At 40.6% G+C, this 25785-nt stretch overlaps 2 protein-coding genes across 2 annotated transcripts; both read right to left on the bottom strand.

Moving 5' to 3' along the window:
- Window positions 1-5175: 5175 nt before the first annotated feature.
- On the bottom strand, window positions 5176-6014 carry LOC131233704 (blue copper protein 1a-like). The gene is made up of 2 exons (XM_058230490.1): window positions 5852-6014; window positions 5176-5656 (listed from the first exon to the last, which is right to left on the bottom strand). The coding sequence occupies exons 1-2, from the start codon at window positions 6012-6014 to the stop codon at window positions 5355-5357; spliced, it is 465 nt and encodes a 154-aa protein (XP_058086473.1). The 3' UTR covers window positions 5176-5354.
- Window positions 6015-15737: 9723 nt separating this feature from the next.
- On the bottom strand, window positions 15738-16769 carry LOC131233705 (blue copper protein 1a-like). The gene is made up of 2 exons (XM_058230491.1): window positions 16607-16769; window positions 15738-16411 (listed from the first exon to the last, which is right to left on the bottom strand). The coding sequence occupies exons 1-2, from the start codon at window positions 16767-16769 to the stop codon at window positions 16116-16118; spliced, it is 459 nt and encodes a 152-aa protein (XP_058086474.1). The 3' UTR covers window positions 15738-16115.
- Between the last annotated feature and the right edge of the window lie 9016 nt (window positions 16770-25785).

Consider the following 25785-nt stretch of genomic DNA (forward strand, 5'->3'; position numbering starts at 1 on the left):
TGACAGCATAGCATCATGATACATGCCCATACGCATCATCTGCATGTTTGTTATGAGATGTGGTTGATCATTGCATATGTCATTGAGCATGTTGTTATGAGACTCCCTGATAGGCGGAGGTTTTCTCACATGAGCACACGGTGTGTATAGGATTGATGCATGACTGGATTGTATGACTCATGCATCTCGCATTATGATTACTGTACGCCCTAGCGACATCAGGGTCGTAGCCTCCACAGGCATATCGTGGATGGCCAAATGGGACACCGAAAATGTTTGGTTCTAGCATACGGGCGCCATAGATGTCCCTGGGTGAAAATCCCTAAACCTCCATGGCCAGGAGACGCCCCAACGTCGAGACCGAGTGGATACATGAGCCCCCAAATGTCGAATACCAGGAGGCCGCGTCTCCCATTGTGTCGGGTCGGTTGGGAGGGGGTGTGGCCTTACCCGCCCGAGGGTAGGGGGCAATACTAGGCTGAGTTTGACCAGCTCGTGAATGGGTCCGCTATCGACATGCCGGATAGATATTGGCAGACTATTGGTCAGGTGGATAGTGAGGTTTCTTACGCTCACTTGGACTGTGCGGCTGGGAGAGCGGCAGTGCCATTTGGAGTGTACTAAACCCCGGTGATGATTCCAGAGATGAACCGTACTGATATGTGGACTTAGTGAGTAGGAGTTGCATACTCATTCATTCATTCATCATTCACTATCCACTCGGGCTGGTGGTGCGCAACTATTTGTTACGTGTACCTTCGCAATGGCCAGGATTTCGGTTGGGGCGCGCGACTAACCTGAGATCAGGAGTTTACCACATTGGGTCTGACCATCCAAATTAGGTACGGGACTAGTTTGGATAGAAGTCCATTATGATGGACCCCATAGCCTGTGATACTACGTACTACCATACCGACTTCACACTCCAGCATGGTCATTCCATTTACACTGCATGTTGCATTACATCCGCAACATATGATATGGTTGATGCTATTCATTTTACTTATCAGGAATGTATATTGCATTGCATCCTCTGCATCTGATATTTGGCTCTCTACGACTCTTCATTTGCATACTGATTTGTATTGTGTATTTTAATATTGTATGATTTATGCACTTATCAATATTTTCGCTTACTCTGTTATCATGTGATTTATGACTTTGTCAGTATTTCTGTTTACTCTGATAATTTCTGCTCTTGTCAATATTTCTGCTTACTCTGATAATTCATAATTCATGATCTTGTCAGTATTTCTGCTTACTATAATAATTCATGATCTTGTCAGTATTTCTGCTTTTTCTGATTATGTACGATTTATGGATTACTAGTATTTTCGGTATTGTATGATGATGACATTGTATTGAATACTTGACACTTACCTTGTGCACACACTTTCACCACCTTCTAAGCTTTTTATAAGCTTATGCATGATAGATGCATGTAGGTGTTATTAGGTTGCAGCAGGGTTGAGCTTGGAGCGTGCAGTTGTATTCTGGAGCTTTGATTTCGATATATGTATTTTCCCTTTCAGCATTGTACTCAAATGATTATATTAGTGGATATGTGATGATGATGTTGCCTTTGTGAATTAGGTAATCTTGTGGTTATGCTTATTATGAGTTAAATGTAAAAAAAAAAATCCTCCTTATAGGATCTCAGGATCGAAATTTGGCTTATGGACGCTAGGACCCGAGAATGGGGTACTACGGAGGCTGTCGGTACCGGATTCGGTGATCAGGATTCCTGCGAATCCAATTTCCGAGTTTAGGGCATAACAAATAATACTAACCTGCTTTCTATATCCAAGTTTTTAGTTGAGATTGAGCATGGAGACGTGGTCTATGCTCTGCTACCTTGTGGGAATAGTACAGCAGACGTGAACCCAGATTTACTAGCAGATGTGCAATAGCTGCTAACAGAGTTTTCTGACTTGATGCTAGAGGATCTTCCTCCTGGGCTACCGCCTATGAGGGATATTCAGCATCAGATTGACCTTGTTCCACGCTCGAGTTTGCCCAATCGACCGGCCTACCGCCTCAGTCCTAAGGAATCTGAAGAGTTGCAGCGACATGTGGTAGACTTGTTGGAGAGGGGCTAAATCTGTGAGAGTATGAGCCCATGTGCAGTCCCTGCCCTGCTGGTGCCAAAGAAAGATGGCTCTTGGCGTATGTGTGTTGACAGCAGAGCAATCAACATGATTACAGTGAAATACAGATTTCCAATTCCCCGCCTGGATGATATGTTAGATCAGCTGTCTGGTTCTAAGGTTTTCTCAAAAATTGACCTTAAAAGTGGATACCACCAGATCAGAATAAGTCCTGGAGATGAGTGGAAGACAGCGTTTAAGACGCAACATAGATTGTATGAGTGGATGGTCATGCCTTTTGGGCTATCTAATGCGCCCAGTACATTTATGAGATTTATGCATCAAGTTTTACAGCCTTTTATGGGGAAATTCATTGTAGTTTACTTCGACAATATCCTCATTTATAGCCCGACATGGGTGTCACACTTTGAGCACCTCCGTGCTATTTTTAATATGCTGAGGACGGAGTGCTTGTTTGTCAATTAGAAGAAGTGTTCTTTCTTCACTACTTCTGTAACCTTTCTTGGTTTTGTTGTATCTACTGATGGTGTTCATGCAGATCAATCAAAGATAGATGCAGTCTTGGAGTGGCCCAAACCAAAGACCTTGCACGATGTCAGAAGTTTCCATGGATTGGCGTCCTTCTACCGCCGGATCATCAGAAACTTCAGCACCCTGATTGCCCCTATCACAGAGTGCCTCAAGGGACATGATTTCCAGTGGCCTGAGGAGGCAGAGGCTAGTTTTCAACTGGTTAAGCAAAAGATGACAGAGGCACCAGTTTTTGCACTTCCTGATTTTGAAAAGGTGTTTGAGGTAAATTGTGATGCATATAGGGTTGGCATTGGTGGTGTTTTGAGTCAGGAGGGGCGCCCCATAGCTTTTTTTCAGCGAGAAGCTATCGGGATCAAAGAAGAATTATTCCACCTATGATCTGGAGTTTTATGTTATAGTTCAGTCCTTAAAACATTGGCGTCACTACCTCATACAGAGGGAATTCATTCTTATCACTGATCATGAGGCCCTGAAGTACATCAATGGCCAACACAAGCTGAGTAGACGGCATGCCAAGTGGGTGGCGTACTTATAGGAGTTCACGTTTGTGCTGAGGCACCAAGTAGGGAGTTTGAATCATGTTGCAGATGCGCTGAGCTGTCGTACGTTACTCCTCACCACCATGAGCACCAGAGTTGCAGGATTTGAGGCTTTCACTGATATGTATGCAACAGATCCTTCCTTCGGGAGGATAATACAGGACGTAACTGATGGTCAACGTCATGATTTTATTTTGCATAATGGTTATCTGTTTCATGGATTACAGTTGTGCATTCCAGATTGTTCCCTAAGGCGGCAGATTATTAGTGAACTTCATAACGAGGGTCACTTTGGGTGAGATAAGACGTTGGCCCTGATTTCTTCTGACTATTATTGACCCAATTTGGCCAGTGACGTGGCTCATTATGTGGAGCGTTGTTATGTGTGTTAGCGGTCCAAGGGAGTTCTCACTAATGCGGGCCTGTACACTCCTTTACCTGTTCCTGAGGCCCCTTGGTTCGATATCAGTATGGACTTTGTGTTGGGCTTACCCCGTACTCAACGGGCCTTGGATTCTATTTTGGTTGTGGTTGACAGGTTTTCCAAGATGGCCGATTTTGTAGCTTGTAGGAGAACGATGGATGCCGCCCGGATCGCCCATCTCTACTTCAGGGAGATTGTGCGTTTACATGGTGTTCCTCGATCGATCACTTCAGATCATGACACCAAGTTCATGAGTCATTTCTAGAGGAGTTTATGGGAGAAACCGGGGACAGTTGAATTTCAGCAATGCCTACCACCTCCAGACAGATGGTCAGACCGAGGTTGCAAACTGGAGTTTGGGCAACCTTTTGAGGTGTTTGGCAAGAACTAAACCAAACCAGTGGGATTTTCCGTTACGTCAAGAAGAATTTGCCTATAACAGATCGAAGAACAGGATGACAGGAATGAGCCCATTTGAGATTGTCTATGGTCAGAATCTATCCGGGGTGCTGGATTTAGCCCCTATTCCATGTGTAGGTCGTTTGAATCCTAAGGCAGATGAGATGGTAGAACATCTTCGGGGCATCCATGAGCAGGTGAAACTGGCCATTCATGAGAGCAATGCCAAGTACAAGGTTCGGGCCGACAGTCATCGTCGTCAGGTACTTTTTGATGTTGGTGATTTTGTTTGGGCGGTATTAACTCGTGATCATTTTCCTGTCGGAGAGTATAATAAGCTTAAAGAGCGGAAGATTGGACCTTGTGAGATACTGCAGAAGATCAATGATAACGCCTACAGGCTGCACCTCCCTATTCATTTGAGGACTTCTGATGTCTTTAATGTGAAACACGTGAGTCGTTGTTTCATGGACTCCGATGATGCTACTGTGAACTCGAGGACGAGTTCTTTCCAACCCGAGGTGACTGATGCAGGAGGATCCGAGTTGGATGATGCTGAGTTGTCAGATGACATGTTGATGGCAGTGAGATACCTTGAGTTGGCAGATTAGCGTAAAAATGGCAGGTGATCATGATCTTTTTTATCTTCTTTTTTTCCTTTTATGGTAATATTTCATTTATCGTTTAGGAAGTGATTCTGAATCTGATTTGAGGCAGATTCTTGACAGATTATTTCTTTTATTACGTATTTCATTTTGGCTTGATTATTGGGATTTTGCTATTTTTTTTGGTAAACTTCTGATAAGGACGAATTTTAGCTATACAACCCGGCTTGTGGGCTGGTTTTGGATATTCTTTTTTTTTTTTTTTTTGGGCGATTCTCTTGTGTTCTTCACTGTGAATTATCTGTTGAAACTAGCCTACGGAATAATCGTTATTCTCCGGCGTCAGCATGGTAGCCTATTAGATTATTCACGATCGACCAATGAGCCATCTGTATACCAAAATGGAAGATTAGATAAAGCTCTCCAACGGTCTACATTCACTGTAGGAGTGTGACACACCTAAGATTCGACTGCAAGAAACAAGTATTTGAGGCATGGCGCTATGTATATGCCACGTGTGGCAACGCGGGGATTGACTGTGATGGAATCAGTAGATTGCTAAATTTTCATAATGCCATTTAAATCTTGGGTAACACTGATTCTTGTAAAGAGAACCCATCAATTAATTCCAGAATAGAAAACAAAAAACCAAATTAAAAAATAAAATGAACAAATGAAAACGGAAGAAAAGAAAAAGAAAAATCATAAGTCTAATTCTGTTTCATCAAAGTGAAGTCGACGCTAATCAAACTAGGATCCACACTGCGAATGCAATCCCTGCCAATGTGATTGCTTGATATCCAAATGTCAGGATCCCGTTGGCCGCTGATTTCTGGTCTGCCGCTTGAACGTTGATGGCCAGCTTCTGTCCCCCGGACTCGCAGTGGTTGCCAACTCCACATATGTACCACTTCTTTCCAGGAGCTGCTAGGGTAATCACATCATTTCCAGTTGATAAAGCCTCATTATCCGACGGCGCCACACAGTTCTTAAAGCCCGTACCGTCCACTTTGAAGACGTTGTGAACTCCCTGTGGGTACTTAAAAACTGCAAAAAATCAAATAATAATTCTTAAGTATCTTTCTAAATCGAAAAACATCACTTAGTTGTGCAATGAAGGGTCCATGGACCATGATGGGATGGGCTAAAAGTGGTTGTTAGGCAAACCATGGTGTCACTTGGGTGGGCTGTGAAAATAACAGAAAATAATAGAAATAAAAGTAGTGTTAGTGAGCTAATTACCGAGTTTATCTCCAACTCGGAATTCCTTGTCCTCGGCCCATTTTTCATAATCGAATTTAATCGTCCAACCACTGTCATCTCCAACCATGTGTTCGGTTGCCAAAGCAACTGTAGGAACTATGACGACAAGTATAAGAATGGCTGACACTAGCTTAGAAGCCATCCGAGCTTTAGAGCTTATCTCTTAAATCTCTATTAGCTTCTAATATGTATTGATTGATTTGAAGTAGCGTAGAGTAGTGTATTTATAGAGTGATTTTTACAAGTATAATCAATGATTAAAATGGAAACAATCGTTGAGAAGAAGCCGGCTTTGGGCGGTAGTTTGGATTGCAGACAAAAGAAATTTTTTTTAAAAAAAAAAGAGTAAAAAAGTTCCATGACCATATCAAAGAATTATTAAAATACAATTAAGAATTTTATTATGTTCTAGTTTGTAGTATGTAACTGTTTTTTACTATGGAAAAGGTATTTTGTGATCCTGTGCACCCGATTCTACTTGAACCTTAAGAGAACCTTTGTGTTTCTGGACATGGGACAGTCCAACCATTGATCTGGACCGTCCATTAGTTATAGCCTGCTCTTTACAGGACATGGTGGAAAAATAATCCCATCAGAGGATCTTAGTTATTGCCGCTCAAAGCCAGAGATCCCGTGGTTGGCATTGTTGGGTCGAAGTCTTTTAATTTCGTTCCAAACCATCTTTCTCAAAGGCTGATTACTTGGATGGACAGTATCCATTGCCATTTGCAGCTTTTTCACAGTGGCCCACAAGAATAGGCCAGAGCCAGTGATCTCTACAGATTGACTATGGATTGTACATCTGGGTGTATGGGAGTATTACTCAGTAATTTAATAAATTCAGAGGAGAACCCCGGTAGTTTGGATTGCGCGCCAAAGAACTTTTAAAAAAACTAAAAAAATTTCTGGACCATATCAAAGAATTATTAAAATATAATTAAGAATTTTATTGTGTTCTAGTTTGTTGTAACTGTTTTTTACACTGGAAAAGGTATATTGTATCCGGTTTACTTGATTCTACATGAACGTTAGAAGAACCTTTGCGTCTCTGGACATGGGGCAGGCCAACCATTGATCTGGACAGTCCATTAGTTATATAGCATAGTCTTTACTGGCCATGGTGGAAAAATAATACTTATCATGGGATCTTAATCATTCAAACACTAACCATGTTGTTATTGCGTGCCGCCCAGAGCCAGAGATCTCGTGGTCGGCATTTTTGTGTTGAAGTTATTCTTGATAGGTATAGGGGATCAAAGGTAGGAACAAGGCACTCTTCGACAACCAGGCACTTTTCTAGGAGTTGTGGATAGCTAGGAACAAGGCACTCTTGGACAACCAAGCAATGCGGGTGCCTATGATTATCGGGAACGTCCTACGTTGGGTCAGGCTTTCAGCTGAGGACCTCCCAACGCCTAAATCCCCGCTTCTTCCCATGCGTGTTTCGCTTGAGATGCTTGGAATTAGCATCCCTCTGCCCAAACAGCCAGCGCCATTGTTCGTCAAGTGGTCTAGGCTGCCTCGGGGCTGGGTTAAAGTGAATGTCGATGGATCGGCGAGGGGGAACCTGGGTCCTTCTAGGGGTGGTGGAGTGGGTAGAGACTGAAGTGGAGCCTTCCTATTTGCTTTCGCATTTGGGTATGGGAGAGGTTCTAACACTATGGCGGAGTTTAATGTGATTCTAGATGGCATCGAGCAGTGTGCCGAATTCGGGTACTCGAGAGTTGAGGTGTCTAGTGACTCTAGTTATGTGGTAGCAGCTCTCACAAAGGAGACATGTGGGTCATGGGCTTTGTGATACTGGAGGAAAAGGATTGAGGCGCTAAGACGCACTTTGGAGGTTCGTATATCTAACACGCCTCGGGAAGCTAACATGGTAGCGGATGGTCTAGCCAGGCTGGGGAGTGAGACCCAATTAGAGATGATTTTCAGATCTAACGAGTCCCTCCCCCTGCCATCAAGGGTAACATATTCTTGGATAGATTAGGTTTGGGATACCTAAGGGAGGTCCATCCCTCTTAGTTGTTGCCCCTTTCTTTCGTGTTCACATAGTATAGGCGGGCCTTCTATCTTTTGTTGATGGCCTAGCCCAAATTAGTTTTAGAGTTGTATAGCCTCGTAATGCAATACTATCTCTCTTTTGGAAAAAAAAAAGAAAAAGAAAAGGTAGGATGTGTTACTAACAAATGTCTTAAATCTGTAAATCATGGTTCGATGTCATTGAAGCAAACTCGATGAAATCGAACTTTTGATAATTTTAGGCCCCGGTCGCTGGACAGTTTTGGTCCTTCTTCGATGACATTGAAGGTTGGTCGATGTCTTGAAGGTTTACACAGATTCGTTTGCGGAAATGCAGATTTTACGAATTTTGTTTCTTATTTCATTTTCACTTGTTTCTAAGTCTATAATATGGGTGGATACGGGACTAGGAGGTATCCTAGAGGTTCTAAGTATTTCTAAAAGGGTACTAGGGTTTCAAGGGGTGGAAAGAAGGTGAGGTTTGAGGCTCAAGACAGGTAAATCCTCCATCTTTATAATTTGTACTTTCATAATGGAATTTTCTGTCGCGTTGTGCCAAGATTTTTTCCCGCAAGGTTTTTCCACGTTAAATCTTTGAGTTTGCTTGGTGCTTTTGGATTGCTATCCTAGATCTATATTTGTGTGCTTCTGCAAATCAAATCCCAACAAGTGGTATTAGAGCAATTGTTGGGCACATATCTGAATCTGAAGGATTAATAATAATGGGTATTGCCAAATTTGATATTGAGAAGTACTCCGGAAAAAAAAAAATTCGAGTTATGGAAGGTTAAGATGATTAGCTTATTAACCAAGCAAGGTGAGATTTAAGCTCTTGAGGTGTAAAAATCTAATATGAAAGATGAAGAATGGGAAACCCTTGATAGTAATGCTTTAGCCTCCATCCGTTTATGTCTAATGGATGAGGTTCTCTATAATGTTTTGAGGGAAAAAATTACAGCTAGTTTGTGGGTGAAGTTAGAGAACATTTATGCGAAAACGTCCTCTGAAAATCGCCTACACTTAAAGCTACAGTGTTATACCTTTAAGATGACAGATGGTGGAGATCTGGAAGCCCACGTAAGCAATTTTAATAAATTGATGTGTAAATTGCTGGATATGAAGGAAGCGATCAAAGATGAGGAACATGTATGTATATTGTTGAGTTCTCTTCCTGCATCTTATGAGATATTCAAGGACACGATGTGCACCGTAAATAAAACCTTAAGTGCCGACACCGTTATATCATCCCTTTAAGGGAAGGTCATGAGAAAGCTAAACAGTGACTGGGTCATCTTCCGATGCACTGATTATGAGGGGTAGAGATTTTAAGCGAGGTATAGAATCTTCTAGACCTAGATCCAAATCCAAGGGCAAGCACAAAGGAAAATTAAAGTGTTAGAACTATAAGATGTCTGGACATATGAAGAAGGATTGTAAAAATCCTAAAGTGAAGAAATAAAATTCAGCAGCTTCTTCCAATGAGGCCAATGTTGTCACATCTCATGAAGAGACAAGTGGTGGTGATGTTCTGTCTGTTTCCATGATTAGTCACTTACGCGACAATCATAAAGACGAGTGGATACTTGACACAGAAGCATCATATCATATGACTTCTCATTGGAGTTGGTTCGCCAATTACAAGGAATGCGATGGTGGACAGGTTTTTATGGGCAATGACAAGGTTGTAATGTTATGGCTATTGGTACGATGAGCATCAAGATGTTTGATGGGATGGAGCGTACCCTGACTAATGTCAAACACATTCCTGATATGAAGAAAAGTCTGATTTCTCTTGGTGCACTTGAGGCTATATGGTTTTTATGGGCAATGACAAGGTTGTAATGTTATGGCTATTGGTACGATGAGCATCAAGATGTTTGATGGGATGGAGCGTACCCTGACTAATGTCAAACACATTCCTGATATGAAGAAAAGTCTAATTTCTCTTGGTGCACTTGAGGCTATATGGTGCAAGTTCACTGGTATTGATGGTGTCCTTAAAGTTTCAAAAGGGGCACTTATGATTATGAAAGCACAAACGTATGAAAACCTTTACAGGTTGATCGGAAGCATTTCAAAGGGTGGAGCGGCGGTGAATATTGCAGATTCCACATCTGTACGTGTGTAGCATTCCCGTCTTGGCGACATGAGCGAGCGAGACATGAAGGTACTTTCTGATCGATGTTTGATTCCAGCTTTTAAAAATTCTAATTTAGATATAAGCAAGCATTGTATATATGGTAAACAATCTAGATTATCTTTTAAAACTGAAAAACATGTATGTAAGAGAGTGCTTGATTAAGTGCACTCTGATGTATGGGGGTCATCGCCAGAAGTTTCTATTGGGGGGTCGTCATGGTTTTTTCTATTCATTGATGACTACTCCACGAAAGTTCGGGTTTACTTTATGAAACGTAAATCTGAAGTTTTCACCATATTCAAACAATGGAAGGTAATGATAGAAAAACAGTCAGGGCAAAAAATAAAAGTTTTAAGGACTGATAATGGTAGAGAATTTACTTCCACTAAGTTTAATGAATATCAAAATGATGAAGGGATCATTAGGCACAACACAGTGCGCCACACACCCGAACAAAATGGTGTGGCTAAGCAGATGAATCAGACTCTCTTTTAGAGGGCCCAATCATGTTAAGTAATGTTGTGTTGGGCAAAAACTTATGGAATGGCGCTATCAACACGATATGTTATTTGGTGAACCGGTCTCCTTCAACGACAATTAAATGTAAAATCTCAGAGGAAGGATGGAGTGGTCACAAGTTGGACTACTCAGATTTGCGCATATTTGGTTACGAGGATTACTCTCATGTACCATCAGTTAAGAGAGATAAGCTAGACCATAGAGTCAAAAAATATATTTTTGTTGGTATAGTATTGATGTGAAAGGTTACAGGTTATTCGATAAGGTCACACGTAAGGTCATCACTAGCCTTGACGTCAGATTCGTTGAAAGCTCTCTATTCTGTAAGAATGATCAAGAGAAGCAAAAGGAATTAGAAAGGTTGATCGTAAATGTCCAAATTGACACAAATTATACTCAGGTAGAGACATATGCACAAACAGAGGTACAAGAGTAGGTGGAGCAACCACCTGTGAAAAGGAACCCACAGTGTGATCGCAGGTTACCGACAAGATACAAGGACGACTCTAGCATATGCCCTCGTTACAGATGAGGGGGACCCATCTACTATTCAGGAGGCTCTTAGTGAGCCTGATATAGAAAAGTGAAAGACGGCTATGTACGATGAGATGGACTCGTTCTATAAAAATCACACATGGGAGTTAGTGGAGCTTTCAGTGGGTCGAAAAATGATCAGATGTTAATGGTTATTTAAAAGGAAACATGATAGATACAAAGTAAGGTTGGTAGCGAAGGGTTATTCTTAGAGAGAAGGAATTGACTTCACAGATATATTCACGCCAATGGTTTAGCAGGTGTTTATCATATTCGTGTTGGTGTTGGTTGCCTATTACGATCTCGATCTAGAACAGATGGATGTCAAGACTACATTCCTGCACAGGGAGTTGGAAGAGCAGATCTACATGAAGTAACCAGAGGGGTACGAAATTAAAGGGGTAGAGAAAAAAGTTTGTAGGTTAATGCAGTTGTACGACCTGAAATAGCCTGGGCAGTGGTATAAAAAAATGATTCTTTCATGTTGAGTCAGAAATTTACTCGGAGTGAATATGATCATTGTGTCTATTAAAAGACACTAAGTGATGAAAAATTCATCATCCTAATATTGTATGTTGATGATATGTTGATCGCCATTCATGATATGTCTAAATTCGACGTACTAAAAACTCAGTTATTATAGACATTTGAGATGAAAGATTTGAGGGCTGCAAAAAGGTTTCTCGGCATAGATATTCATAGAAACAGGAAGAATAATAGGATTTAGTTATCAAAGGTAGAATACCTTAAAAAGGTGTTGATTAAGTATGGGATGGACCAAGCAAAGCTGGTGAGCGTTCCTAACGTGGCTCACTTCAAGATTTCCTCAGAACAATGTCCTAAATCAAATGAGGAAAAGCAGGTTATATTTTATATGCCTTATTTAAATGCGGTTGGCAGTTTAATGTATGTCATGATTTGTACGAGACCAGATATTTCACAAGCAATCGGTGTTGTGAGCAAATACATGTCAAACCCCGGCAAGTAACATTGAGAAGTGGTCAAATGGTTAATTCGATACATTCGAGGTATGAAAGACTACGTCTTAACTTTTGAAAAGACAGTGACAAAGTTGGTAAGGTTTGTGGATTCAGACTACGTAAATAGTTTAGATTCTAAAAAGTCGACTTTAGGTTACTCGTTTGTACTAGCAGGTGAAGCAATCAGTTGGATGTCGAAGCAGAATATATGGCAGTAACGAAAGCGTTTAAAAATGGTGTTTGGCTCAGGGGCATGATAAATTAGTTGGGACATCAGCAGGAGGCCATGCCAGTTAACTGTAATAGTGAGAGCGTTATCAATTTGGTAAAGAATTCTGTTTATCACTCACGTATTAAACACATTGATGTTCGTCACCATTTTATTCGATAGGGGCTTGAAGAAGGAGGAATGACTCTGAAAAAGATTCACACCAACGTGAATCCAGTTGATATGCTCACGAAGGTTGTTCCTAAAGAGAAGTTCAAGTTCTGTGCAACTCATCTGGGCTTGGCAATGACATAATAAAAGGACAGAGTGTGCACGAGAAGCGTTGATGAAGCTATGATGTGAGGTAGAGATAAGAGAAAGGGACAAGAAGCTATATGTTTGGAGATTGAAGAGATGGTGGAGATTGTTACTGACAAATGTCTTAAATTTGTAAATCCTTGTTCGATGACATCGTACCATCTTCAATGTCATTGAAGAAAACTCGATAAAATCAAAATTTTCAATAATTTAGGCCCCGGTCGATAGGCAGTTTTGGTCCTTCTTCGATGACATCGAAGATTACTCGATATCATCGAAGTTTATGCAGATTCGTTTGCGGAAACACAGATTCTATGAATTTTGTTTCCTATTTCGTTTCCAGTTGTTTCTAAGTCTATAAATTGGGGTGGATACGAGACTAGGAAGTATCTTAAGAGGTTCTAAGTATTTCTAAAAGAGTGTTAGGGCTTTAAGGGATGGAAAGAAGGTGAGGTTTGAGGATTACTCAAGCCAGGTATGGCCTCCATCTTTGTAATCTATGCTTTCATAGTGGAATTTTCTGTCACTTTGTATCGTGGTTTTTTTCTGCAAGGGGTTTCCATGTTAAATCTCTGTGTTCTTTTGTGTTTTCTTGGTGCTCTTAGATTGTTATCCTAGATCCATATCTGATAACTTGGATGGACATTATTCATTGCTATTTGCAACTCTCTCCGTGGCCCACAATAATGGGCCTTTCAACGATGGATTGTACACGTGGTTGTATGGGAGCAATACTCAGTAATTTGATACTGTTAAAGGTGAATTGTGTTCCAGTGTTCTCATGTCACTATAATTTACAGTGATCTTAATTTCAATGGGACACTTAGCCAGTACGATCCATTGATCTAGTGTATTGTTCATTATGCCCAATGCACATTTCTATAACAAACATTAACCATTTCATCCATGGTTTTTAATATGAATGGCCACGACAATTCACACAAAAATAGGTCCAATTAACAATATGATAGGTTTATTTATTAGGAACTATTATAGATTTCTTATGATTTATAGGAATTACTTTTGTTAAATAACCGTAAACATCTCATCCATGGCTTGGAAAAGCAAATCAAGTGGCAGAAAGGCATTCAGGAGGAGGCCAAGAGGTGTCCAAAAGCAGATCGAGTGGCCAAGAAGCATATGAAAGCAGATCAGATTAATTCTTAAGTAGATTGTGGTCGAGAGGCCGAAGTGCGGTCGACCTATTTAAGATATAAAAGGCAATCGAGGACAACAAAGCCTTGGCCGACAGAAGTGAAATGAGCAGTCAAGACGCATTTAAAAGTGGAGAAGACAGTAGGAAACATATTAAGAAAAATAGTAGGATCTAGAAGACTACGTGGCAATGGTTTAGCTGTCATATTAAAAGTAGAAACATCTAGAAGAATTAATACTACACGTCATCAGACGACTGATGAAAGCAATGCAGTCGATGTATGGCTGATGAACGATTAACGACTAAAGTAGAGCTTAGTTGAGAGAAGAAGAACAGTCAGGAAGAAGAAACATATCAGAAAGAAGGATCTAGAGAAAGACTTTTCGATTACAGTAATTGTTATAGTAATGGAGGAATGATCTAGCAGAATAAGCTACAACAAAACTCTATAAAAGCAGAGGAATCCAACAAAGTAAATATACCCAACCAATAAAATCAATACATAGAAGGATCTGGAAGACTACATGGAAATGGTTTTAGCTATCATATTAAAAGTAGAAACATTTAGAAGAATTAATACTTCACATCATCAAACGACTGACGAAAGCAATGCAGTCGATGTGTGCTCAATGAACAATTAACGACCAAAGTAAAGCTTGGTCGAGAGAAAAAGAACAGTCAGGAAGAAGAAACATATTAGAAATAAGGATCTATAGAAAGACTTTTCGACTACTATAATTGTTGCAATAATTGAGGAATGATCTGGAAAAATAAGCTGCAATAAAACTCTATAAAAGCAGAGGAATCCAATAGAGAAAATATACCCAACCAATAACAATCAATCAAATCTATTAATTTATCTTTTATCTCAACTTATCATAGGAGTAGTGGTGATTCTTAGTCATAATCTTTAGTTATAATCCAAATCTATGGTCATACGCTGGATTTATTCTTTATCCAATACCAAGCAATTCTATCAAGAAATGTATTCTTGTAGTTGCTTCTCGCAATCGATTGATGGTGAGTTTTTCCTTTTAATTGATTTGCTCTAGTATTCTGAAAGTCATTTCTTGTCAAAAGAACAAAGTAACTCATATTCGAAAGAAGAATCCCACCTTTGATCATTGCATGATCGTTACTAAATTTTGCAATTGGCTGAGTAAGCAGTCAATCTTCAAAGAATCTAGTCGTATAAGTTTATATTGGATGTATCAGTTTATTTTGGCGCTTGGGGTCAAAGTCGACCGGTTTGAATTGAGTCGCTGTACCGATTTTGGTACACCCTGCATAATTGAAAACAAAGTGAGCATCTAATAATGAGATCATTTTATCATCGTGATTTTTTGCACGGCAGCCTATAAAAATATGTTTTGGATTTGATGGACAAGTGAAGTGATGCAATTTGGAGCAGCATCAACCGTTTAGCTACTTTGGAATGGGTAATTGATAATTTCAATATCCATTGCAAATGGCGACCAGTGAAATGTTAGTCAGTGGCCCATCGTTTATAAGCGTGTCCTTGCGGTTCATGGCCATATCAAGGGTCGATGCGGGAGCTAACCGTTGTTGATAGACCAGAGTACACACATTGCAAGGATGGGACGTCGTAGTCCATGAAGTTTTTGCCCTGGAATTTGGACTTTTGCATAAGGTTGGCAATGGGTGGGGCGTCCTAGCCCAACAAGCCCGACCAGGCTTTGGAGTTGGGTTGGAAATATTATCTTGGACCCTGGCCTCTGTTTGGGGCCTGGATTTCGTTCACGCCATTTAGTGTTCCGGATCCAATTTGGTGTTCTATGTACATGCCTAATCAAGTCACATCTTCATCATTTTGAGATTTATTGCCTGTAAATCATGTATGCTGTATCTATTTTAGTCAAGGTTTTTTACCTAATAAAAATCATTAGAGAATTTTTATTCATTCTCTTTTTTACATCAACGCCACACGGTTTACAACTGAGGATAGTTCTATGAGATTAGTCACGATCGACCAATGAGCCACACGTATACTAAAATGGAAGATTAGATAAACTCTCCAACAGTCTACATTCAAATGTGGGAGTGTGACGCACCCAAGATTCGACCGCAAGAAAACAAGTATTCGAGGCATGGCGCTGTGTATATGCATACGTGTGGCAACATGGGGATTGACTGTGACGGAATCAGTAGAACTTTGGTAAATTTTCATAATGCCATTTAAATCTTGGGTAACACTGATACATGTAAAGGGAACCCACCCATCAATTCCAGGACAAAAAACAAAAAAACCAAATTAAAAAATAAAATAAACAAATGAAAACAGAAGAAAAGAAAAAGAAAAATCATGAATCTTCTGTTTCATCAAAGTGAAGTCGACGACGCTAATCAAACTAGACCCACACTGCGAATGTAATCCCTGCCAATGTGATTGCTTGATATCCAAATGTCACGATCCCATTCGCTGCTGATTTCTGGTCTGCCACTTGAACGTTGATGGCCAGCTTCTGTCCCCTAGACTCGCAGTGATTGCCAACTCCACATATGTACCCCTTCTTTCCAGGAGCCGCTAGGGTAATCACATCATTTCCGGTTGATAAAGCCTCATTGTCCGACGGCGCCACACAGTTCTTAAAGCCTGTACCGTCCACTTTGAAGACATTGTGAACTCCCTGTGGGTACTTAAAAACTGCAAAAAATCGAATAATAATTTTTAAGTGTCTTTCTAAAATGAAAAACATCACTTAGTTGTGCAATGAACGGTCCATAGACCATGGTGGGATGGGCCAAAAGTGGTTGTTAGGAAAACCATGGTGTCACTTGGGTGGGCTGTGAAAGTAACAGAAAATAATAGAAATAAAACTAGTGTTAGTGAGCTAATTACTGAGTTTATCTCCAACTTGGAATTCCTTGCAATTGGCCCATTTTTCATAATCGAATTTAATCGTCCAACCACTGTTGTCTCCAACCATGTGTTCGGTCGGCAAAGCAACGGTAGGAACCATGATGACAAGTACAAGAATGGCTGACACTGGCTTAGTAGCCATCCGAGCTTAGTGCTTATCTCTTAAATCTCCATATCTTCTAATATATACTGATTGATTGCAAGGAGCGTAGAGTAGTCTATTTATAGAGTGATTTTATAACAATTATAATCAGTGATTAAAATGGAACGAATCATCGAGAAGAAGCCGGCTTCAGGCGGTGGTTGGATTGTGTGCGAAAGAAATTAAGAAACAGAAAAAAATAAATAAATAAATTCCATGACCATAACAAAGAATTATTAAAATATGATTAAGAATTTTATTATGTTCTAGTTTGTAGAACTATGTAACTGTTTTTTACTATGGAAAAGGCATATTTACTTGATTCGACCTGAACGTTAGAAGAACCTTTGTGTTTCAGGACATGAGGCAGGCTAACCATTGTTCTGGACCGGTTAGTAGTTATATAGCATGGTCTTTACAAGCCGTGGTGGAAAATTAATACTTATGAGGGGATCTTAATCATTCTAATACTAACCATGTTGTTATTGCCGCCCAAAGTCAGAGATCTCGAGGTCGGCATTTTCCTGTCGAAGTTATTCTTGATAGGTATAGGTGATCAAATGTAAGACCGGCCAATTGGATTCTTGTCATTGGAAATTTTGACCTCTCTTTTTGTAAAGTTTTTTATTTCGTCCCGAACCAGGCTAATAACCTGGACGGACAGTATCCATTGCTATTTGCAACTTTCCCACAGTGAGGCACGAAGAATAGACTAGAGCCAGTAGTCACTCTAGATTGATGATGGATTGCACATTAGAGTGTATGGGAGCATTATTAAGTAATTTTATAATTTTAATGAACTGCTCCAATGCTCCCATTGTTAGAAAATAATCTGTTGGATACACCAAAAAATAACATAAAATAAAATATGAATTTCGTTTCATCATGCTGAATCACGTAAAACGATATGCTGTCCTTAAAGTGTGATTCACCCCCTTATCAATTGCTGATGGGTTGCAGGCGAATTGCTTCTAGGATAAGACAAGCTTGTCTGGATCCAGCATGCAGCAATCACGATGGGTTCACTTTGGAACAGTTTAACGCAGTAGATCTGTTTTGATAGAATCCGATAGTGGAAATGTTAACAATATTCTAAAAACGAGATCTGGAGTATCTGATAAGAGAGATGGGGTTGAGATGATTGATTTTGGAGCGGAATGGTCCAGTTTATATAAGTACCAGGTAGTGGACCGTTGCTAGGTGGATATCAATGGTTCAAAACATTTGAAAAATATTTCTAACCGTTGACCATTAATTCCAGCCGTTTCTGGTCGTTTGATCACAAGATCTGACCTTTGGATCATCACAGCCAGTCCGTTTTCGGACCGTTGTGGCTTTCAAGGTAGTTAGCCATTTTCAGAAACTACTAAACATTTTAGATTTATGTTCTAACCATTCTCAGTTGCCTATAAAGCCCTGACTCATTTCAGACCCATCGTACCTAGTCTCTTACCAGACTTCTCGCACCGCGATCACACCGTCTCGCGACGGTTCGCGTAAGGTCATGAGGGAGTGACTACTTTGCGACACGATGCGCACATACGAATCTAAAGTGCGCTAACAAGTGCCACTACAGCCACACTGCCCACGCCCTCACCTTCACCTTCGACCGTGCCCGTGCTTGAGACCAAGCTCGAGTGTGCGTGTGCTCTAGTGATACGCACCGGAACACACAACCCAAGCATCTCCATCTCCATCTCCAAAATATCTAAGTAAGAAAACTACTCACACATCCACATATAAACCCCAAAAACCTTTCTACCATTTCCGATGTGGGACTAGAAGCACACATCGCACTTTTTTATTTGAAATATTCAAAAACCGTTTTGGTAGTAAAATCCCAAAATTTTGAAATTTTGAATATTTTTAAAAAACCACAAATTTCAACAATCCCCCACTGGTTTTTTTAAAACAATAGAAAATCTCTGCCAGAGATTGAATAATAGTTATTATGCATAAAGAAAGATATATTGTGATTTGAATCTTTCTTTAGTGTAAGTATCTTAAAGTTATTTCGAAATTTCTGGTTATTGCAGCATTGAACCAGTTATTCCTATATGACATAACCGAAAATACTACACACATAATAGCTTCTATGTTATGTGTTCCTCCATATTACTCGCTTAGCACTTTTAATAGCCATGTGCATATCCTGTTTCATGAATGATCCTGAGATAACTAAAACTCCCATGAGAAGTGGCACCACTTCTACGTTCACATAGGTGAAATCCTTCCAGTGTTTTCCGTTACTTAAACACTTATCTTATTTGACTGGATTTCATTAATAGTTTTAATACTCAACCTTCTTTTATAACGACCATCACTTTTATCATGGATGAGGCTATTTAGATTTAGTACTGAAACTTTTCACTTATCAGTGATTTGTTGTTACCCATTGAACCCAATCTTTAGAGATTTTCTAATTTTGAGTTAGGTTTCTTTCACTGGTGGAACTTTGATTAAAGAGTTTCAATCCCATCCCTCTAGATGTTGTCCATACTACCTCTCTCGTCAGAGGTTTAGTAAAAGGATCAACCAAGTTATTACTTCACTTCACAAATGAGATCGTAATGATTCCATCTTAAATCAATTGCCTTACATAATCATGTCTCAAACTTATGTGTCTAGACTTCCAATTATAGGTACCGCTGTAGGCTCTTGCTAGAGTGGCTTCACTATCACAATCTAGTGAAATAGGCTATATAGACTTTGTATAGAATGAGATTTTTAATAGAAGATCCCTCAACCACTTCGCCTCTTTGCGTCTAGCAGCTAAAGCTATGAACTCAAATTCCATTGTTGAGTGTGTTATGCAAGTTTGTTTCTTGGATCCCCAAGAAATAGTTGCACCTCCTAATAGGAATATCCGCCCTGCAGTGAACTTATTGTCCCCTGCACTAGATATCTAACTTGCATCGGTATATCCTTCCAACACTGTTGGAAATTATGAGTAAAATAGCTCTAGTTCTTTGGTTTCTTTTAGATAACTCAGAACTCTACTTATAGCTTTCCAATGTTCAACACTTGGATTCTCGTAAACCTACTTAGTTTATTCATAGTATATGTTATATCCAGTCTTCTGCATTGCATCACATACATAAGACTGCCTATAGCACTGGCATACTCTAGTTGTGCAACTGCTCTTCCGCTGTTTTCCTTTAACTTGATACTTGGATCAAATGAGGTTTTTACCTCTTTAATTTTCAAGTGATTAAACTTGTTTAGTATTTTCTTAATATAATGAGACTGGTACAATGCGAAACCCCCACTATGTTTTTAACTTTGATACCTATTATACTATCCACTTGTTCAAGATGTTTCATTTTGAAGACTGAAAAGAGAAACTTCTTTGTTACAGTTACACTTTCCATTTTATTACTGATTATTAATATATCATCTACATACAAGCATATGATTACAATATAATCATTATATACTTTTGAGTATTTGTAAAACCATGAGACAGAACTTTAAAATCAAATTTATCATGTCACTGTTTTGGTGCTTGTTTTAATTCATACATAGACTTAATAAGTCTACACAATTTTCTTTCATTGCCTGGTAGAATAAACCCTTTTGGTTGCTCTATCTATACCTCCTCATCGAGATCACCATTCAGGAATGTTGTCTTCACATTCATTTGATGGATATGAAGATGATGTACAGATGCTAGAGTGTAAGGCCCGTATCTTAGTCTGTACCATTCCGTGGACCTCCGCGATCATCCCTGTCGAATTCCGGCGAACCGCGACCTGTAATCGGTGTTTGCACGCCACCCTAAGTCGCATCTCGTATATCAGAGTCGGCTTGACCCAATACTTGTACCCTTGCGACCGCGCCGTCCCCGCGGTTCTGTCGCAGCGTCTAGCGTGCCGAGGTAATACCCGAGCCAGGAGATGTGGACCCGCGTTTAGTTCAAGGAAAATGCCCCGCAATGCAATCCCAAGAGAGTATATCCTATCAATCAAGTACACATCACACATCAAATGTCAAGTACAACACCATCTCCAAAGTCAACTCTCTCTTACAACCCTTACCCATCAAGTACACCCATCACTCCCCCATCTCTCTCTTTCTTACAACCTCTCTCTCTCTCATCTCTCTCATTCTCCCAAGCAACCCAATGTCCAAGCATTCCATGGGAGAAGAGGAAAAGCAAGTCTGGCCCACCTTCCTACCACCCAATCTCACCCTCCAAAGATCATCTCGACCGTTGAATCGCATCCCTTGGAGTTCTAGAACGCGTTGGTGGAAAAAGGAAGAGGAGATCAAAGGTGGGTGCTCATGCCTTAGATCTTAATATTTGATATAAAGTCCATTTGTGATGGGACCTATTTTCATGCATGTGATTGTAAGTAAAGAGGGGCCCATAGTGGAGGGGTCCCTCTATCTCATTGTCTCTCTCTCTCTTGCGAATGGTGTGGCCCACTTGATCTCCGCCATACAAAGCTGTATGGGCCCACCTGGACGGATGTAGCTGGTGAGCCATGTGTATATGGACCCACCTTGATGGACATATTTGTCCACCGTCCATTAGTAGATTGTCCAATAGTGGAGGTTGCTAGACTACATGAAAGGAAACAATTATCAGCTTTATTCAAAAGCTGGCGGGTCACACTCACATGGACCCAACCTTGATGTATGTATCCGATCCACACCATCCACCCTTTTTCCCAACTCATTTTAGGCATTGAGCCGAAAATGAAGCCAATCCGAATCTCTGGCGGGCCATAATGTAAGAAACAATGGTTTTGGGTGATTTAAACTGTTAAGGCCCACTATGATGTTTCTATACGCCAAAAAATATTGTATATTAGACTGTCAGATCTGTTACGAGCTGGGGAGATGGTATGGATTTTCCTGATGCGGGCCCCACCTATAAAAATCCTTAGAATAAAAAAATTTTAAAATAGCTCTGGACGTTGTTGTTGACAGCGTCTAAAAGACGTTGTGCTTGGAACAGGCAGGATTAATGGGCCCCACCTCAGGCCCCACCATGATGTGTGTTGAACATCAACACCGTGCATTTGATAGGTCCCCTTTAATCAGTGGGTCACCTCAAAAATTAGCCGTAGAAGGAACTCAGGTGGTCCACACTATAAGAAGCAGCTGGGGATTAAACGTCTACCATTGAAACCCTTTTTGGGTCATAGAAGTTGCGGATCGATATGAAATTTGTTTCACTTCTTTATTCAGGTCTTTGTGATCTTATGAATAGATTAGATGGAAAATCAACGTTATGGTGGGCCCCACGTGGGACCCACCTACCGTGAAACGGAATAGCTGGGTTATCACACACCAGCTGTATAGCTGATTGATGTTAGCAAGCCCTATGGGCTGCTGTGATGTACGTGTCTTGTACACACCGTCCATTCATTGGACGTGGACCCCATCATAGTAGCGTGTGGGGCCCACCTTGAATTGGTGTGTTACATCCACATCGTCCAATCCGTGGACAGTGGATGTAGATTGGCTAGTGTACCTTACACTAACTATATAGCTATTGTACTGATGGAGCAAGTTCTGTGGGTTTGACCGTGAAATCCAGACCGTCCATCCTTTTCGTTTAGGATGTGTGCACCCCACACATGATGTATGTGTCTTATATACACTGTCTGTCCATCTGGACGTGTGGGGTCCACTGATGTATGCGTTTTAGCTCCACCGTCCGATGGGACGGTGGGCCCACCATAATATGCATTTTATCCTCACCGTCCACCTGGACATGGGACCCCATCGTGATATATGTGTTTCATCAACGCTGTCCATCTTACATCAGGCCCATGTGATGCATTTATGGCCTTTGAATGAGGCTCAAATGAGATGTATTTGAGGCCCATGAGTGGGGCCCATTGTGATATATTTGAGACCCCATGGATAGAGGCCCATTGTGATATGTTTGAGGCCCATGGGATGTGGCCCATTGTGATGTATTTGGGGCCCATGGGTTGAGGCCCATTGTGATGCATATGCGGCCCGTGTATGAGGCCCATTGTGATGAACACGTGGCTCTTATGTGGGGCCCATTGTGATGTATTTGAGGCCCCTAGGATGTGGCCCATTGTGATGTACTTGAGGCCCTTGTATGAGACCCATTTGATGTATATAAGGCCCATGTATTGCGGCCCATTATGATGTGTATTAGGCCCAGGTATGTGGCATGTTGTAATGTATTTGTGGCCCATTTAATAAGGCCCATTGCGATGTATTTGTGGCCCGTGTGGCGAGGCCCGATGTGGTGTATGTGTGGCCCTCAAGTGAGGCCCAATGCGATGAATCTACGGACCGATGTAATGTGTGATTTCATTATAATGTATGTAATGATGTTTATGTGGGCCACTGCTTGAGAGCGATATTGGTTAAATGTCCACATTGATGGGTAATGATGGTTAAATGTCCACATTGTGACCTTCCCTTGGGCCCATTGTGAGGCCCATTCTTGTTATGAGTAGGTTGTCTAGGCACATCCTTAATATGAGAAGAGTATACCATCATCTTATAACATGCTTAGTATAGCGTCACGATTCATGCCCATGTGCATCATATGTATGCTTGATATAATGAGTGATTATCATAACACATGTCATTGGGCAGATTATTATGGGACTCTATGATAGGAGGAGTTGTCTACATGAGCGCGCGGTATGTGCAGGATTGATGCATGATTGGACTGTGTGATTCTTGCATTTTACATTTTGTGATATGACTACCGTACGCCCTAGTGACATCAAGGTCGTGGCCTCCGCAAGCATGTCGTGGATGGCCAGATGGGATACCGAAAATGTTTGGTTCTAGCATACGGGCACCATAGATGTGCCTGGGTGAAAATCTCTAAACCCCCATGGCCAAGAGACGCCCCACCGAGTGGATATATATGAGCGCATGAGGGTCGTATACCAGTAGGCTGCATCTCTCACTGTGTCATGGTCGGTTGGGAGGGGGTGTGACCTTACCCGCCGGAGTGAAGGGGCAATATCTAGGTTGAGTTTGACCAGCTTGAGGAATGGATCCGCTATCGACGAGCCAGGCTCGATATTGGAAGGCAGATAGTGAGGTCTCTTCCACTTACCCAATTGTGCGCTCGGATAGGGGCGGCAAGCTACCGTAGAATGTAATAGACCCCGGTGATACTCTCATAGATGTACGATACTGATATGTAGACTTACTAAGCAGGAGTTGCATACTCATTCATTCATTCATTCATCATCACTCGAGCTGATGGTACGTAACTATTTATTACATGTACCTTCACAATAGCTAGGATTTCGGTTGGAGCGTATGACTAACCTAAGATTAGGAGTTTACCACATTGAGTCTAACTATCTAAATCAGGTATGTGACTGATTTGGATAAAAGTCCCTTGTAGTGGACCCCGTAGCCTGCGATACTATGTACTATCATCCCGACTTCACACTCTAGCTTGGTCATTTCATTCACATTGCATATTGCATTGCATTCTCAGCACATAGCATTTGATTTACTTTGCTTCTGTATTGTATAACCTAATTAAGGTTGATGGTATTCGTGGACTTGGTATCTAATATTTGGCTTACTATGTCTCTGCATTAGATAACTGATTTATATCGCTTCCTCAGTATATGATATTGGCTTATTATGTTTTTACATTGCATAGCCTGAATAAGGCTGATGGTATTTATGGATTACCAGTATTTTCGCTTACTTTGATATTTATATGCTTGACATGTGTATTGCACACACTTACACCACCCTCTAAGCTTTCTATAAGCTTATACACGATAGATGCGTGTAGGTGGCATTAGGTTGCAGCAGTGTTGAGCTTGGAGCGTGCAACCGTCTTCTAGAGCTTGATTTTTGATATATGTATTTCCCTTTTAGCACTGTATTCAATTGTTTATACTAGTGGTTATGTGATGATGATGTTGCCTTTGTGATTTAGGTAGACTTGTGGTTATACTTATTACGAGTTAAATGTACATTGGAAAATACTCCTTGTAAGATCCCAGGATCAGAATTTGGCGTATAGGTACTGGGAGCTGAGAATGGGGTATTACAGAGGCTGTCGGCACCGGATTCGGCGATCGAAAATTTGGGGCGTGACATAAAGCAAATAAGATCCTAATTAATGTTATTCTAGCCACTTGTGAATATGTGTCAAAATAATCGATTCCTTCTTTTTGTCGGATAGTAACTAATTATGCTTTAAAGGTTTGAATTATACCATTAGTATGATATTTTTCTTAAATACCTATTTACAACCTATTGGTTTAGAACCTGGAGGTAGATCTACCAGTTCTCATGTTTGGTTAGATATAATTGAATCCATCTCATCATTAATGGCCTCTTTCCAAAAAGCGGAGTCTCTTGAAGTCATAGCTTCACTAAAGGTTTTAGGTTCATCTTCTATAGTTAAAACCATAGGTATTTTCCTAATGACCTTCTCTCTTTTACCATCAACTAGATGAAAAAAGAGTCGGCGAGAGTCTATTTGATCAGGATCAAGACTCTTCTCTACTCTTGCTCTTTGACTCCTACGAGGTTCACTTGGTGTTTCTATTTCTAGTTGTGTTTCTTTTATGGTTTCATTAGGAGATTGAATCTCAATATTCTTTTTCTCTGTGAATATAAAGTTCTCAAAGAACTCTCCATCTCTAGACTCTATGATTACATTGGAGTCTAAGTCTAGAAGTTTATAGGCCTTACTATGTTGTGCATATCCTACAAGGACGCACCTGATAGCTCTTGGTCCAACTTAGTTCTTTTGGGTTCTGGAGTTCTGTAGTATGCGAGACACTCCCACACTCTAAGATACCCTATGTTTAGTTTTCTTCATTTCTATATTTCGTATGGAGAGGTGTTGAATTTTTTAGATGAGATTCTATTTAAAACATGACATGTGGTTAACAGTGCTTCTCCCCATAAGTTTAATAGCAACTGTGCTTGTATTAACATTGAGTTGACCATTTCAACTAAGGTCCTATTTTTTTCTCTCTGCTACACCATTTTGTTGTGGTGTATAGGGTGTTGTACACAAATG

This window comes from Magnolia sinica, chromosome 18, assembly GCF_029962835.1.
Source record: "Magnolia sinica isolate HGM2019 chromosome 18, MsV1, whole genome shotgun sequence".
In the NCBI taxonomy this organism is placed as follows: Eukaryota; Viridiplantae; Streptophyta; class Magnoliopsida; order Magnoliales; family Magnoliaceae; genus Magnolia; species Magnolia sinica.